Here is a 14,466-nt window from a genome sequence, read left to right as displayed (position 1 = left end):
TTAGCAACGTCGTCAGGTTTGAGCCCCGTGAGCTCACCTACTTGTTAAGGTTACGTTGATATAGCCTCTCAAGGCTATCAGCTTTGGTAGGAAATAATTAAGTATCCGCTTGTGATCTAATGACGTCATTATGCAAATTTTGCTTCACATCGCCTTCATCAAGTCGAGATATCGCATTTTTAGGATTATAGGGACCGTCGAACCCAAAAAATGTGTTTTTTTAGGAAGACCTCGAATTAAGTTTTTTTTTTATTGCCTAGATGTGTGGACGAGCTCACAGCCCACCTGGTGTTAAGCGGTGACTGGAGCCCATAGACATCTACAACGTAAACGCGCCACCCACCTCGAGATATAAGTTCTAAGATCTCAGTATAGTTACAACGGCTGCCCCACCCTTCGAACCGAAACGCATTACTGCTTCACGGCAGAAATAGGCAGGGTGGTTGTACCTACCCGCGCGGACTCACAAGACGTCCTACCACCAGTAAATGTATATAATTAATGTTCTTTTGTGTTTTGTTTGTCGCGTCGTGCAGGTGTGGAACACGTCGTCGTGCGAGTTCGTGCGCACGCTGAACGGGCACAAGCGCGGGATCGCGTGCCTGCAGTACCGGGACCGGCTCGTCGTGTCGGGGTCCTCGGACAACACCATCCGGCTGTGGGACATCGAGTGCGGCTCGTGCATCCGGGTGCTCGAGGGGCACGAGGAGCTCGTGCGCTGCATACGGTCAGTCAGTCAGACAGCGAGGACTTCGCTTCGGAAACATTATTGAAGTGAAACTTCTTTAGAATCGTTGTAATTTCAAACTCGATGAAACGAAATGAAATGAAACGAAAAAAAAAAACGTGTGGCACCCGGGAACTGCCGCGGTAAAGCTATTGCATAGCATTTTTTATCAACTTATGCCATTATAATTAGACAATGATAATTTAATATTAAAACAATAATAAAACAAGCCCACGCTATATTTATAAACATTAACAAAAGCAAAACATTAACTGTCCCCTTCACACTCATAAGCTAAACCGCGCGAGAGAGAGATGGGCAGGCTTTTCATGATGCGCATGCAGTGCGACGTCACGCCGCGCGCTTATTCACAAACACTGCACAAGCGCAACGTGTGAATGTGTTGAACGCGAGCTACATAGTAGGCGGAGAGGGGTGTCAGGTTATTTTCGTTACGGAATTTCATGATTCGGTCGCCGCGCTCAAGGCCCGCGATAAAAGCTATGCAATAGTTTAATAAGTGTGCCGCGATCGGCTTGCCGAAGCGGTCCTAGCGGCGCCGACAAATCACGAAGCACTCCACGCGGTCTCCCGTCCCCGACTAGTTCAGTACGTTTTTATTGATAGCTGAGTCGCGCGATGTTACTCGCGGTTATTGTCGTATCGCAAGTGACGCCGTGGGGCGAAGCTAGTCTAAAAAAAGTAGGCTAAGTTACTCCTTATATCATCAGCTACCTATCAGTGAAAGTCTCGTCATAATCGGTCCAGCCGTTCCAGAGATTAGCCGGAACAAACAGACAGGCAGACAAAAATTGTAAAAAATGATATATTGTTGTATGTACCGTATATATGTTCATATGCGTGTAGTAAAAAGCGGTTGTTTCAATATTACAAACAGACACTCCAATTTTATTTATATGTATAGATTAGACGAAGCCAACTGACAGTAGCTAATGTCACTTTGTAAAATAATGTTGACATATTTAAAGTGGTCGTGGCCTAAAGGACCACCGGCCACGTCCGGTGCATTCGCATCTAGCGATGCACCGGTGTTCGAATCCCGCAGGCGGGTACCAATTTTTCTAATGAGATAAGTACTTAACAAATGTTCACGATTGTCTTGCACGGTGAAGGAATAACATCGTGTAATAAAAATCAAACCCGCAAAATTATAACTTGCGTAATTACTGGTGGTAGGACCTCTTGTGAGTCCGCGCGGGTAGGTACCACCACCCTGCCTATTTCTGCCGTGAAGCAGTAATGCGTTTCGGTTTGAAGGGTGGGGCAGCCGTTGTAACTATACTGAGACCTTAGAACTCATATCTCAAGGTGGATGGCAGCATTTACGCTTTAGATGTCTATGGGCTCCGGTAACCACTTAACACCAGCTGAGCTGTGGGCTCGTCCACACATCTATGCAATAAAAAACCTAATGTCACTAAGGTTGACAATCGTCTCGTTATATAGACAAATAAATAAGATTCTAGTGTCTGTTTGTAATAGCAAAATAACCACTTTTTACTAAAAAAAATTTTAAAGATGTTTATGACCCGGTAACTAAGACCTTTAAGTCATGTCTTATTTTTATTTATATCCTTATTTTCATAAAAAAATATAATATGGAGTGAAATGAAGATAATTAATTTGAGACATTAATGAACACCCTTTTCTTACAATAAAATCATTTTTTCGAACACTATTTTTAATTCAAAATTTATTTAGATTTATTTTCTATTTTTTAGTTGGATTTTGTATAAAGCGCTTCTTTTTTTAAACTTTTTTTTAAGACGTATTTTGTGTTTGCAGGTTTGACAATAAGCGAATCGTGAGCGGCGCTTACGACGGGAAGATCAAGGTGTGGGACCTCCCGGCCGCGCTGGACGTGCGGACGCCGCACCAGGACCTCTGTCTGCGGACCTTAGTCGTGAGTGTTCCGAAGGTCAGGCGGCAGCCGAGTGTCGCCCCCCAACCCCCCTCCGCCTCCCTCCCCCTTGCCGCGGCTGCTTCCACTATGAATTATTTATTAACTAGCTGATCCGGCAGACTTCGTAGTGTCTCAATCGATAAACAAAAGACCTAAGCTTTTGTATAAAATAAACTTAAAACAAACAAAAGGAATCCGTCCGAAGGGGGACACATCAAAGCAAAATGGAAATTTGTTATTTTTATTTCATTCCGAGCATTTTCATATTTATCTAACCCTTTAAACCTTCTCTGGACTTCCACAAATAATTCAAGACCAAAATTAGCAAAATCGGTCCAGCCGTTCTCGAGTTTTAGTGAGACTAACGAACAGCAATTTATTTTTATATTATTTATTTATTTGGGAAATCAATAGTACAATACAAACATATAATATTTGAAAAAAATAGCTAAAACAATAACCAAACACGTTTCCAATATCAAAATCGCATATAAATATATAGTATAAGTTTGATCTCCTTTGGAGGCGCTCGGGCAGCTGTTAGCTAATCCCAGCCCTCCCGGCTGAGCCTTTGCTCGCCCACCTGTCCTGGTGAAACTGGAAAGGACTCCGGGCCACCAGTAATGCATCAGCCAAAAAAAAAAACAGTATCTAAAAGTTCACTGATTGATTGATAGCATATAAATTGAGTGTTAAAAAAAGAAAAATTACCTTATTAATGTATTCTTTTTTAATTGTCTTTCTAGATAAATGAGCAAAAAGTCCATATAATGGTGATTGGTTACCGTCGCCCGTGGACATCGGCACACCAGACGCTAAGTCGCTGCTGTTTATCACTAAGTACCTTCCAATGTAATTACGTGTATTTAAGTGAAGGTCTCTGTTTCCGGTCAAGGAGCACACGGGACGCGTGTTCCGCTTGCAGTTCGACGAGTTCCAGATCGTGTCCTCGTCGCACGACGACACCATCCTCGTGTGGGACTTCCTCAACTACAGCGGCGCCTCGCCCCCGCCGCGCGCGCGCTCCCCCGCCGACCGGGACCTGTTCGACTAGCGCCGCCCCCCGGTACGACCACACACATATACTCATCGACGCTTGCGCAAACGTGACTAATGCGGAGTTTACATTACGAAATTAGTGTCATGCATGTTGAGCTCAGTTTCACGAAAGTAGTTTCGATATATGCGAAAGTAATTTCGTTAAAAAATTAGTGTCGCGAAATCCACAGTATCGCAGTAACCATGGCGCCGTCACCATCAAAGCTATATTCTATGCTATATGCTATATTTAATGTAGCTAAAGAAATGCTTATATACCTATAAACTTAAAAAAAAGACTATCAAGAAAAAAATAGTTTGTAGATTCGAGGATGCTCAACAAGAAGGCATTTAGGTGCAATGAAGTTAGTCTCTGAATTAGCAGATGAAGATCCTGAGAGTTATAAAAACTATTATCGAATGAGTGAAGATAATTTTGCTTTTTTACTGCAGGTGTTTCGGGACCCTTGTCGCTGATATTCATTAATAAGATCTATATTTATTTCTGTACTCCATCGTTGGTTTGCCATTTTCAACGCTTGAAGCGCGTCCGAACTAACATTACACACGTCCGCACAGCGCAGGCCCTTTCGCGACATTAGTTTCACGTCGCGTCTACACTATGAAATTAGTTGCATGACACTAATTTCACCAAAAAATCGCGCAGCGCACGAAACTAATTTGCATGCATGAAATTAATGCATGCATTACGAAAGTAAATTACACGTGAAACTGTTGGTAAAACTAATGTCACGAAATTAGTTTCACGCCACTAATTTCGTAATGTAAATTCGCCTTAAGCGTCAATGCGTGAACTTTACAGTAGACTAATTTAAATTTGAAAAAAAATATTGCTTAGATGGGTGGACGAGCTCACGGCCCACCTGATGTTATGTGGTTACCGGTGCCCATAGATATCTACAACGTAAAAGCTGAGGTGTTTCAGGATTATCCATTCTTTGTGGGACACCCTGTATATCGAAGTCGTCGTGGCCTAAAGGATAAGACGTCCGGTGCGTTCGTATGTAGCAATGCACCGGTGTTCGAATCCCGCAGGCGGGTACAAATTTTTCTAATTAAATACGTACTAACAAATGTTCACGATTGACTTCCACGGTGAAGGAATAACATCGTGTAATAAAAATCAAAACCCGCAAAATTATAATTTGCGCAATCACTGGTGGTAGGACCTCTTGTGAGTCCGCGCGGGTAGGTACCACCGCCCTGTCTATTTCTGCCGTGAAGCAGTAATGCGTTTCGGTTTGAAGGATGGGCTACCTTAGAACTTATATCTCAAATGTAGATGGGCGGGCGAGCTCACGGCCCATCTGATGTTAAATGGTTTCCGGAGCCCATGGACATCTACAACGTAAATGCCGCCACCTACCTCGAGATATGAGTTCTAAGGTCTCAGGTTTATAGTACTATGCATAATGGATAAACAAGCTTAAAAATTATAATACATAGGCAATTAATGACCAAACCTATTATTCTTTTCCAGGTAACATTCTAAGACCACAATGAGACTACGTTTTTTTTTTAAAAGTTTAAACGTTAAAGAGAATTAATTATTAAATTAATGAGGGATGTAAGTAATTAAATAGATTAAAAAGAGAGAGAAAGAAAAAATAATTAAAAAAAGAAAACAAGAAAGAAAAAAAACTAACTAAAATATGGGACAAAACATGAAATAATTGTTGTAAAGTTGGTTTGTTTTGTTTTTTTTTTTAGCGAAATGAAAGTTTATAAATAGTGTCGACGCTTAGTAGTTACTAAGGTATATTTACAACGTAAATGAATAAATGTAAGATGAGAGAGAGAGAGAGAGAGAGAAAAAAAAGATGCAAAACGGAATCTCCTGAGATTTTTCTTTTTTTGACCTTTGACGAAAGAGAACTATTAAAAAAAAAACTCGACTATAAACTCTTCATCTGTGATGGATATTAAGATTTATACGCGCGGTGAAGAATTATGTATTTGTTACACAGAAAAAAAAATTTTTTTTAGCGTGCGAAAACCCGGTACGCCATGTTTGATTCGTGACGTCACTATGTCAATGACCTTAGAAACAAAGTTTGGGATGTTTACGATTTGAGCTGTTCGAATTATATTATGGTGACCCGTGGAAAGCATTCGACAGAAGTGATCCAAGAAAAAAAAAATTTGATACTAAATTGATTAGTAAATTGAAAGACTGAGTGAGAAATATTTTAAAGAGCTAGTTAAATTATATTAAATTAGCGGACCCGACAGAAGTTGTCCTGCGAAAATTCATTCAAGTCGATCCATCCGTTTGGTTGTAGTATAGATAAATAACCTAGATACCGACTGCAGCGCCAACTGCCAGGCTGATTTGTGAATCTAAACCATCCAGGGCGCCATCCAAACGCATACAAAAAAAATCATTCAAATCGATCCAGCCGTTTAGGCGGACTTCAGTGAGAAAGACACGCACAGAAGAAATATATATATATATATAAAGATTTATTCGTCTAAAGATAAAGTCATTGATGTCGATATAAATGCATTTAGGTATATAGCTTTATTCATAGACAAGAACAGAACCTTAGTGCCACCAAAGTGTTTATTTTGACGTTTGACGTATATAATGACGTAATGAATCCATCATGGCGTCCAATGCATACAGCGTGTTCTTAAAATAGATAAAAATGTTGAACATATTTTTTTTTGGAATCAAATTTAACAGATTTCTATTGACGGTTTTTAAGTGCACGTTGTGTGTTGTATTTATCGAAACTAGCGTTCACCGGTTGAGCGAAATTCGACCATAATCGCGTTTACCATAAGACTTAGTTTCATATGAACTATTACATTTTCTCTTTTGATTTTGTTATTGACGTTTCTTGAAAGAAAGGTGATAATCCCTTGATGAGCAGATGAGAAAATGGTGTTTAAACTGTTTTTATATATAGATCGGTGCGAATGGATCGCAAACTCAATGTGGTATAGTCAGCTTAGTCTGAGTGACGACCGGCATGTGCATATAATAACGAGGGGTGAAAAGCTATTTGGTTTAAACGACATTTTAGCAACTTTACAGGAGAGCCATTTCTTCTTATCAGCCCATGGACGTCCACTGCTGGACATAGGCCTCCCCCAAGCCTCGCCACAAAGACCGGTCCTGCGCTGCCTGCATCCAGCGGATCCCCGCGAACCTCGATAGGTCGTCGGCCCATCTTGTGGGAGGCCTACCCACGCTACGTCTTCCAGTACGCGGTCGCCACTCAAGAACTTTCTGGCCCCAACGGCCATCCGTTCTGCGAGCAATGTGTCCTGCCCACTGCCACTTCAATGTCGCAATCCTTTGGGCTATGTCGGCTACCATGGTTTTCCTGCGAATCTCCTCATTTCTGATTTGATCTCGCCATTTAGAGTTTAAAATTTAGAAAATAATTCATAACATTAAAACTTCAACTACCTGAAATAATTGATAACAATGAAACTTCAGCTATTTGAATGGATAATTGAAGTTCAATTAAAAATATCGAACTGTTGATATGCTAATACAAAATAAAACGCGACTTTAATTGCAAATAAATGTCGCGTGTTAAACGAGATCTTGCTTAAACCAAATAGTCTTGCATCTCTCGATATATAGGGTCAATAGGTTCTGTGCCGAGATTCCCTTGGCCTATTTCTACGGAGAAGGATCGCAACGTGTGAAGTCTTGGGTTCCGGATAACATATCGACGCTTGAAAGGCAAACGTGACTAAGCGACAATGCGTGAACTTTACAGTAGACTAATTTCAAGTTGAAATACCTGAAAAAAAATCTATTTTAACGAATCTAGCTGTAGGATTGAAATGATTTTAATAGACCTAGAAATATATATTTTTTGCGCATCGAATATGGTTATTGGCTATCATTTATGTACGAAGCAGTTATTGTCGCTTAATCACGTTTGCCTTTGAAGCGTCGATATGTATACATATATATTATTATAATCTAATAAATTATTAAATATAACATTGGGCGGTGCGTCATGTAGTTATCGACAGCACCAAGGGTCTTGTCCATATGTATGTACGTATCGAATTGTAATCATATAGTCGAGCACCGCGGGTTCGCTCGCGTTAAAATTTGTAATTTCTGAAAGACGTTGCATTTCCCCTAAACCTACCATTAACTTATATATGACAAAAAGGCTGGTTGGTTGGTGTTTTTAAAATGATGACAGCGATGGTGACGCCTTTCCCTTCCATCATTATCATTGCCTTCCATAGTGACAGTAATTAAGAGTCACTTTTCCAATCAAGTATACAGCGATAACAGCAGAGAGCTCCGCTCGGTTCGGCTGCTCGAGTCTGAATGTTTTGTGCGACAATAGTCACTCGTATTTATATAGTAGAATATCGGGGGTAGCTTAGTCTCTTTACATGCATAACATTAAGGAAACGGTTAACTTTAACTATTTTTAGTTAACCAAATAATGACGTTGCGCTGACATATATAATAAAAGGATATAGTATAAGATCAGCAAGCTGAAGTGGCAGTGGGCAAGCCATGGACCAATGACCCAGTAAAAACCGCTGGATCACGTTGGATGTAGGCGGCGACGGATCGGCCTCACTGGAGATCGATTGGAGACGCTTATGTTCAGCAGTGGACTGGCTATATAGGCTGGTGGTATCTGCTGCAAACCTTTTTATCATTATCAAACGGAATCTTTCAATATAATAGGATATGGCGAGTTAGGTGCATACCAAAATCCTTTCTTCCACACGATCCCTCGCTTATCAAGCTAAGATTGTCTTGCTATTTCAATTCTTTGCTGGACTTTTGTTAGGCGCATCTTTGCTCATCTTCTACACCTATGAACAGGAGTATAGGAGAAGCAGAGTCTCAAAGAATTTGCGTTATGTACTTCAGATTCGAGGCCCGCATACCAGAGGAAAGCAGTGATGTAAATATAGGCATAAATAATTTACGTCTGCTTTGAATTACCACAAAAATATCAAAAGCTCCACAGCTCAATCTGGCCTATTGTAATTGAGGACAGTCGCTTTGATTTGAAATGGCCTAGTCACGTCGCAGCATCTCTAGTTTTTAGACGATGTTGTTGTCCAATTGCTTTGCTGTTTTTTTTCCTACCTTAGCTGAGAGCCTTGATTTCAGCGTAACCTTAATTAGTAGGTGAGCTCATGGGCCTCAAACCTGACGACGTTGCTAACACGAATCCTAGCAAGAGCCGTGCTTCGCAGAATCTACCACCGGATCGGAAACGCGACCCACTGAGAAGTCCGGCGAGAAACTCAGTGGGCTGTGTCTGTGGGTTAATTTACTCGTCGAGCCCTTCGTCGCAAGCGACGGGTTCAACGAGATCGATGACCGGTGCTTGAGGCACCTAAAAGCACCGTTAGTGGATCGGGAGAATCCGAAATGACGTGTTTGGGGCGACGTCGACTGCTTTCCATTCTGTCCGCAGGATCGGGAATGGCTTTGCTGCTGTGATGGTCCCTGCGTATATATGTAAATCTAACTGCTTAGTACAGCGTAGTCTTAGATCAGGGGGATGTTGAAAATATTCTTGTTTTGTTTCAAAGCTGTGACCAGTTTGAATAAAATCCCGACGGGTTTGGGACCGATTTCTAAACCAGTAATCCGGGGGTAGCAACAATGACAAGGAAAGGTTGCGTGTAACGACTTATGACGTCAGCGCCGTGGGTGCCGGCGTGCGAGAGAGAAGGCAAGATCAATTCAACACGCATCCGCTTTATTTTTAAACATTGAAGTATACTTTGACAAAGTATTCTTGCTTCCGATCTCAATGTGTGTTTTCGCGAATAGATTAATTATCACGGACGTTCCTGTAATAAATAAATGTATCAGATGACACAGAAGTAGAACTTCTTCAGTCCGTCTTCTTTTTTTCAGTATTGGCAATTCGGCTTCTGTGCGATGCCATTGTTGCCAGCTTAGGGCCTTTTTTTTGGGTAATTTATTACATATTATGTTCTATGGAATATATTACGGAGCGATATGAGATGAAGTTGATTTATTTGAGACTTGAATGAATTGGGGATGAAATTAAATGAAACGTGGTGAGATGTGATGAGATTTACTGGTTTGTAAGTCCTCTTGGGAGTCCTCGCGGATAGGTACCACCACCCTGCCTATTTCTGCCGTGAAGCAGTAATGCGTTTCGGTTTGAAGGGTGGGGCAGCCGTTGTAACTATACTTGAGACCTTAGAACCTATAGCTCTAGGTGGGTGGCGCATTTACGTTGTAAATGTCTATGGGCTTCAGTAACCACTTAACACCAGGTGGGCTGTGAGCAATTTACCCATCTAAGCAATAAAAAAATAGATAAAATCCTCTCTGTTCGCGTCGTTTTCTCACTGCTGAGGGTCGTGACCATCATATTTCGACAGGATTTTACTCCTTGTAATGTTCATCCAGCGCCTCCGATCATTGGCTCCATGAAGATAAAATCCTACTGAGTCTTTATTTCATCACATCTCACAGAATGGTGGTTATTTGTCGAGACTTCAGTGGGGTTTTTGGAGGAACGCGAGAAGCCACGTCCGGCGACTTTGTTTCATCTCTCCCAACCACCCAAACCCCGCCCGCGGAACTTTAACAAACCCTAAACGGTCAATAAGCCGACACTAGCGTATTGAAGCGACACTAAATTAACAAAATCAAGCAATTCAAATGGCTTCGCTAGTCGCGTTCCCTCCAAAGAGTCGATTATTGATTTTAATACGAAACAACACAGACAATCTCTTACTTTGTTATCAGAACGATCCGATCGTGGTTTGTTCGGAGTGGACCTTACCGCCCTACACATAGGGTAGCGATTTCAATTATTTCAAAAGAAATATCGCCTATTTCCCCCGAATTGAGGTACGTTTTTGGGATACGATTTGTCGTATCGCGATCGTGTCGTAAAACGAATTAGATAACACTAAAGGTTTTTTTTTCGGGGGTCTTCGTTTATGATTTTGTTCTATGGGCAATATGTTTGTGTAAAGAGATACTCTGAGAATAATTGTATAAGGAAATTAGCTTTTTTTTATTTCACAGTCGGCGGAGGGGATCGCTTAGGAAATTATTAATACCCCCCCCCCCTGGTACTTATATAAGCAGGAAAATAACTAGGAGCCAATTCAACACGAGTATTTTTTTGTTGATTGGCCACGCAGAGCAAGAGACGACGATTAATGTTGATGATGGTTGAGAACAGACTTCAAGATTTATTGGGCATACCAATGGGAACAACATTCAGATAAAAAAAACCAGTGTGCTTTAGACCACACGACTGAAGTAAAACTTCTTTAGCTCGCACCTTTCTGGCCCCTACAGTAACATACGAAACGTAACTCTCTCTCTCTCTCTCTTTCGTATCTTAACTAACTCATATCTCCCTCTCAACTTCCGTTCGCCTCGCCCGATCACACATTTCGTAACGCTCACGTAACGCATTCACGAGGTTACTCCGCAAGCCAAGTGCGCGTAAAGAAGTTTTGCTTCAATTAAAACTATTATTAAACGGGTTTTACAACGATTTTTACATTTAGTAATGGATAATAGCGATTTATAATGTACATAGATAGCGGCGAAATAATTAATAAAATCGTAATAAAATAATTAACAATTTCGGTTCATAAATGACGGAGAATTCGTTGAATACAGTCGGCATGTAGAAATTCCTTTTTTTTTTTTAAGTCGATTAACATGGGCTATTCCTCGTGTACAGATATGTTGAAGAATGTGGCTTGTCATCTATAAACCGCGCCAATAAAGAAACGAATCTAAAATGGCGGCGGCGATCATGCGCTCTCACTCTAAACTATTGCTGTCTTTAGTCCGCACAGGGCGCGTACTGCATGCAAAACAAAATATATCAGTTCTGACTTTGTTTTTTTTTTCACTTTCGAGTTGTGCGACTTAGATGGCTGGCAGCAAAAGTGTCTACGCAAGTTGCTTCCCAGATCAGACACCTCCCCCTCTGCCCGGGCACCAAAGTAAAGTACATTCTCATTTTTTTCTTTTTGTTTGCTGACCCTACCATCTGTCAGTGTAGGTATATAGACGCCATTTTCGATTCGCTTCTTTATTGGCGCGGCTTATACATAGATATTGTATAGAAGCTGAATTGTATAGAAACTTCGAAATGTTGGGAACGTTCCCTTTGGACTATGTGTATGTATTTGCTCTCAAATAAATCAAGGGATGGACATTGGTGAGTTCATATTGATTTGAAAACGCAAGGTAACGTACAGACATGGCGGACGCGGGTCGCGTTCACCCGAGGTCATTCAACTCGCGGATCATATCGAGGGATGAAAGGTTATTTGGTTTAAGCCTCATTTCGCTTAACACGCAACATTTATCATTGTAATTAAAGGTGCGTTTTATTTGGTACTAGCGACCCGCCCTCGCTTCGCTTCGGAAACTGTAATTTATTATTGATTTCTCCACTATTTAATGGATGTTATTATACATATAAACCTTCCTCTTCAATCCCTCTATCTATTAAAAAAAACCGCATCAAAATCCGTTGCGTAGTTTTAAAGATTTAAGCATACATATGGATATAGGGACAGAGAAAGCGACTTTGTTTTATACTATGTAGTGATTAGCATCAACAGTTCGATTGTTTTTAATCGAACTTCAATTAAGTTTACTCCATTCGAATAGCTGAAGAAGCTTTTTATCGTAAGCTTCTTTTCATTATTTTTAAACTTTAATTGGCTCTCCTGTGCGGTTGCGTAAATGTCGCTAAAACCAAACAGCTTTTCATTTATCGATATTATTTTAACTATAAACTACCTAGCAATGTTTATTATTGCCTTGCAAATACTTTTTTGTTTGTCAGATTGTAGGATTCGCACTATTGGATTTTGTTTTTGGAAACGATTCCGATTTAGGCCGTATCAATATCGAAATATGCCTACATCACTTTTTAATTACCATAAGCCAAATTTTTAAAAGCGTCTGTAATGTCATCAGCTGTCGTTGTATGCTAGTGTAGTGTAAAGAATATTGAGGGTAGAATTAAGGAGTGCCATCTTGTATAGGGGACAAGCTGAAAAAAATCGGTTGTCTGTAAAGTCGGTTTACTGATGGAATGGTTTCATTTTTCAATTATCGCAATGATCGTTGCTATAATATATAAACAATTGATACCACAGTCACTTTTCACTGAAGTTCATACTTGACGAAAACATGTACGCCTCAGAGCGAGGTAACGCCGCATGAGTCATGTTTTTTTCGTGCGTGCAGCCGGCTCCATCGAATTATAAGACGTTGTCACGTCAAAGAGTATTCATCTGTAAAAAACAGCAAGTTATTGTTGGTAGACTCGCCGAAATAGCGCTAGGGTAGGATGTGGAAATATGAATGTAATAGTTTTAAACAGAGTGAAGTGTACTGGATTGAAGTGAAGTGTAGTAATTAATGGCGATGTTTTTAAAATCTTTCCCCTTTGCTACTGTGGCGCCATCTTCATTGGCTTCCTTTCAGCGGACACTTTTCAATACAGGAGATATGGTGTTCCTTTCGTCTATTCTGCATAGCAGCGCCATAAAAAACCACACTGCAATCCAGCATATTCGACTCTGTTTAAAACTCCTATATTCATATCATTAATACGTTTTTATTAGCTTCAGACGTATGTATGTATGTTTGTAACGGAACCTTTGAACGTGATTTTGACTCCCCTCAAAACGTCGGATTAACTTGAAATTTGGTATCCTTATTAAGGACCGATGAAATTCAATATTAAAAAAAAAAATTTAATTCATCTAAAAAATAAATAATAGTTTAAAAAAACTAACAAAATACGCAAAATCCAAGAAAAAATAGAAAATAAATTTTAATAAATTTGAATTTATAATAAAAACATTTTTTCTATTTCAATATTAGATAAATTCAAATTTATTTAACATTTATTTTAGTTGGATTTTCCATAAAAGCGTATTTTGTTAATTTTTTTAGACTATTATTTATTTCCACTTGCTACACTAGCGCTATTTCGGTGAGTCTTCCGACAATAACTCGCTGTTTACAGGTGGACGCTTTTTCTACTTATCCCCTATATAAGATGGTGCTCCTTAGCTTTTCCCTCCATATCAGCAATGAATGATGTATGGTTTCGTTTTTTTTTTTTTTCAAAAAGTGACAAGCAATGGACTCGTGTTGAACTCCAAAAAGTTGTTTCTGTAATGGCCATTTCGAAATGTCTGCATTTTTGGTAATTAAAAAGTATGTATTTATACTTTTAATAGGAAGAATGCACGAGTATGCATAAGTGTAATAATGTTTAAGGTCTAATTTCATTGTACAGTAGTATGTATCTATATAAATATAATAATATTTTTTTTGTATTTTCTATTTTTATTTTTTTGGTTATTAAAAATTAAATTAATTAATGTGTACATAAATAAAAAGTTGTGCTTACTCTATGGTCTTTGTTTTTTAGTATACCTACCTAATATAGGTAACTAATTATGTACCTATTTTTTTATTTTTTTTTATTGCTCAGATTGGTGGACGAGCTCTACTACTCTACTGAAGTCCATAGACATCTAAATGCGCTACCCACCTTGAGATATAAGTTCTAAGGTCTCAGTATAGTTACAACGGCTGCCCCACCCTTCAAACCGAAACGCATTACTGCTTCACGGCAGAAATAGGCAGGGCGGTGGTACCTACCCACGCGGACTCAGAAGTCCTACCACCAGTAACTAGTACATGCTAAGGCATTATTTTTATTTTGAGTCCGTCGTATTAATTGGAGGCTTGTCATTT

The 14,466-nt window shown here is 39.8% G+C and overlaps 1 protein-coding gene across 2 annotated transcripts in view; it reads left to right on the top strand.

Moving 5' to 3' along the window:
- Positions 1–14,115, top strand: part of slmb (beta-transducin repeat containing E3 ubiquitin protein ligase slmb) — a 35,250-nt gene extending 21,135 nt beyond the window's left edge. The window contains exons 9-12 of one of the 2 annotated variants that reach the window (XM_028175013.2): positions 537–727; positions 2,534–2,651; positions 3,550–3,717; positions 5,191–14,115. In XM_028175013.2, coding sequence (XP_028030814.1) covers positions 537–727; positions 2,534–2,651; positions 3,550–3,705 — 465 coding nt within the window. In that variant the 3' untranslated portion in view covers positions 3,706–3,717; positions 5,191–14,115. Of the gene's footprint in view, positions 1–536; positions 728–2,533; positions 2,652–3,546; positions 3,718–5,190 lie in introns of both variants that reach the window. The other variant, XM_028175009.2, reaches the window with a different exon arrangement.
- Positions 14,116–14,466: the final 351 nt, after the last annotated feature.

Source organism: Bombyx mandarina, chromosome 24, assembly GCF_030267445.1.
Source record: "Bombyx mandarina strain Sakado chromosome 24, ASM3026744v2".
Lineage (NCBI taxonomy): Eukaryota > Metazoa > Arthropoda > Insecta > Lepidoptera > Bombycidae > Bombyx > Bombyx mandarina.
The sequence above is the reverse complement of the archived record's forward strand: the minus strand, read 5'-3'. Positions and strand labels throughout refer to the sequence as shown.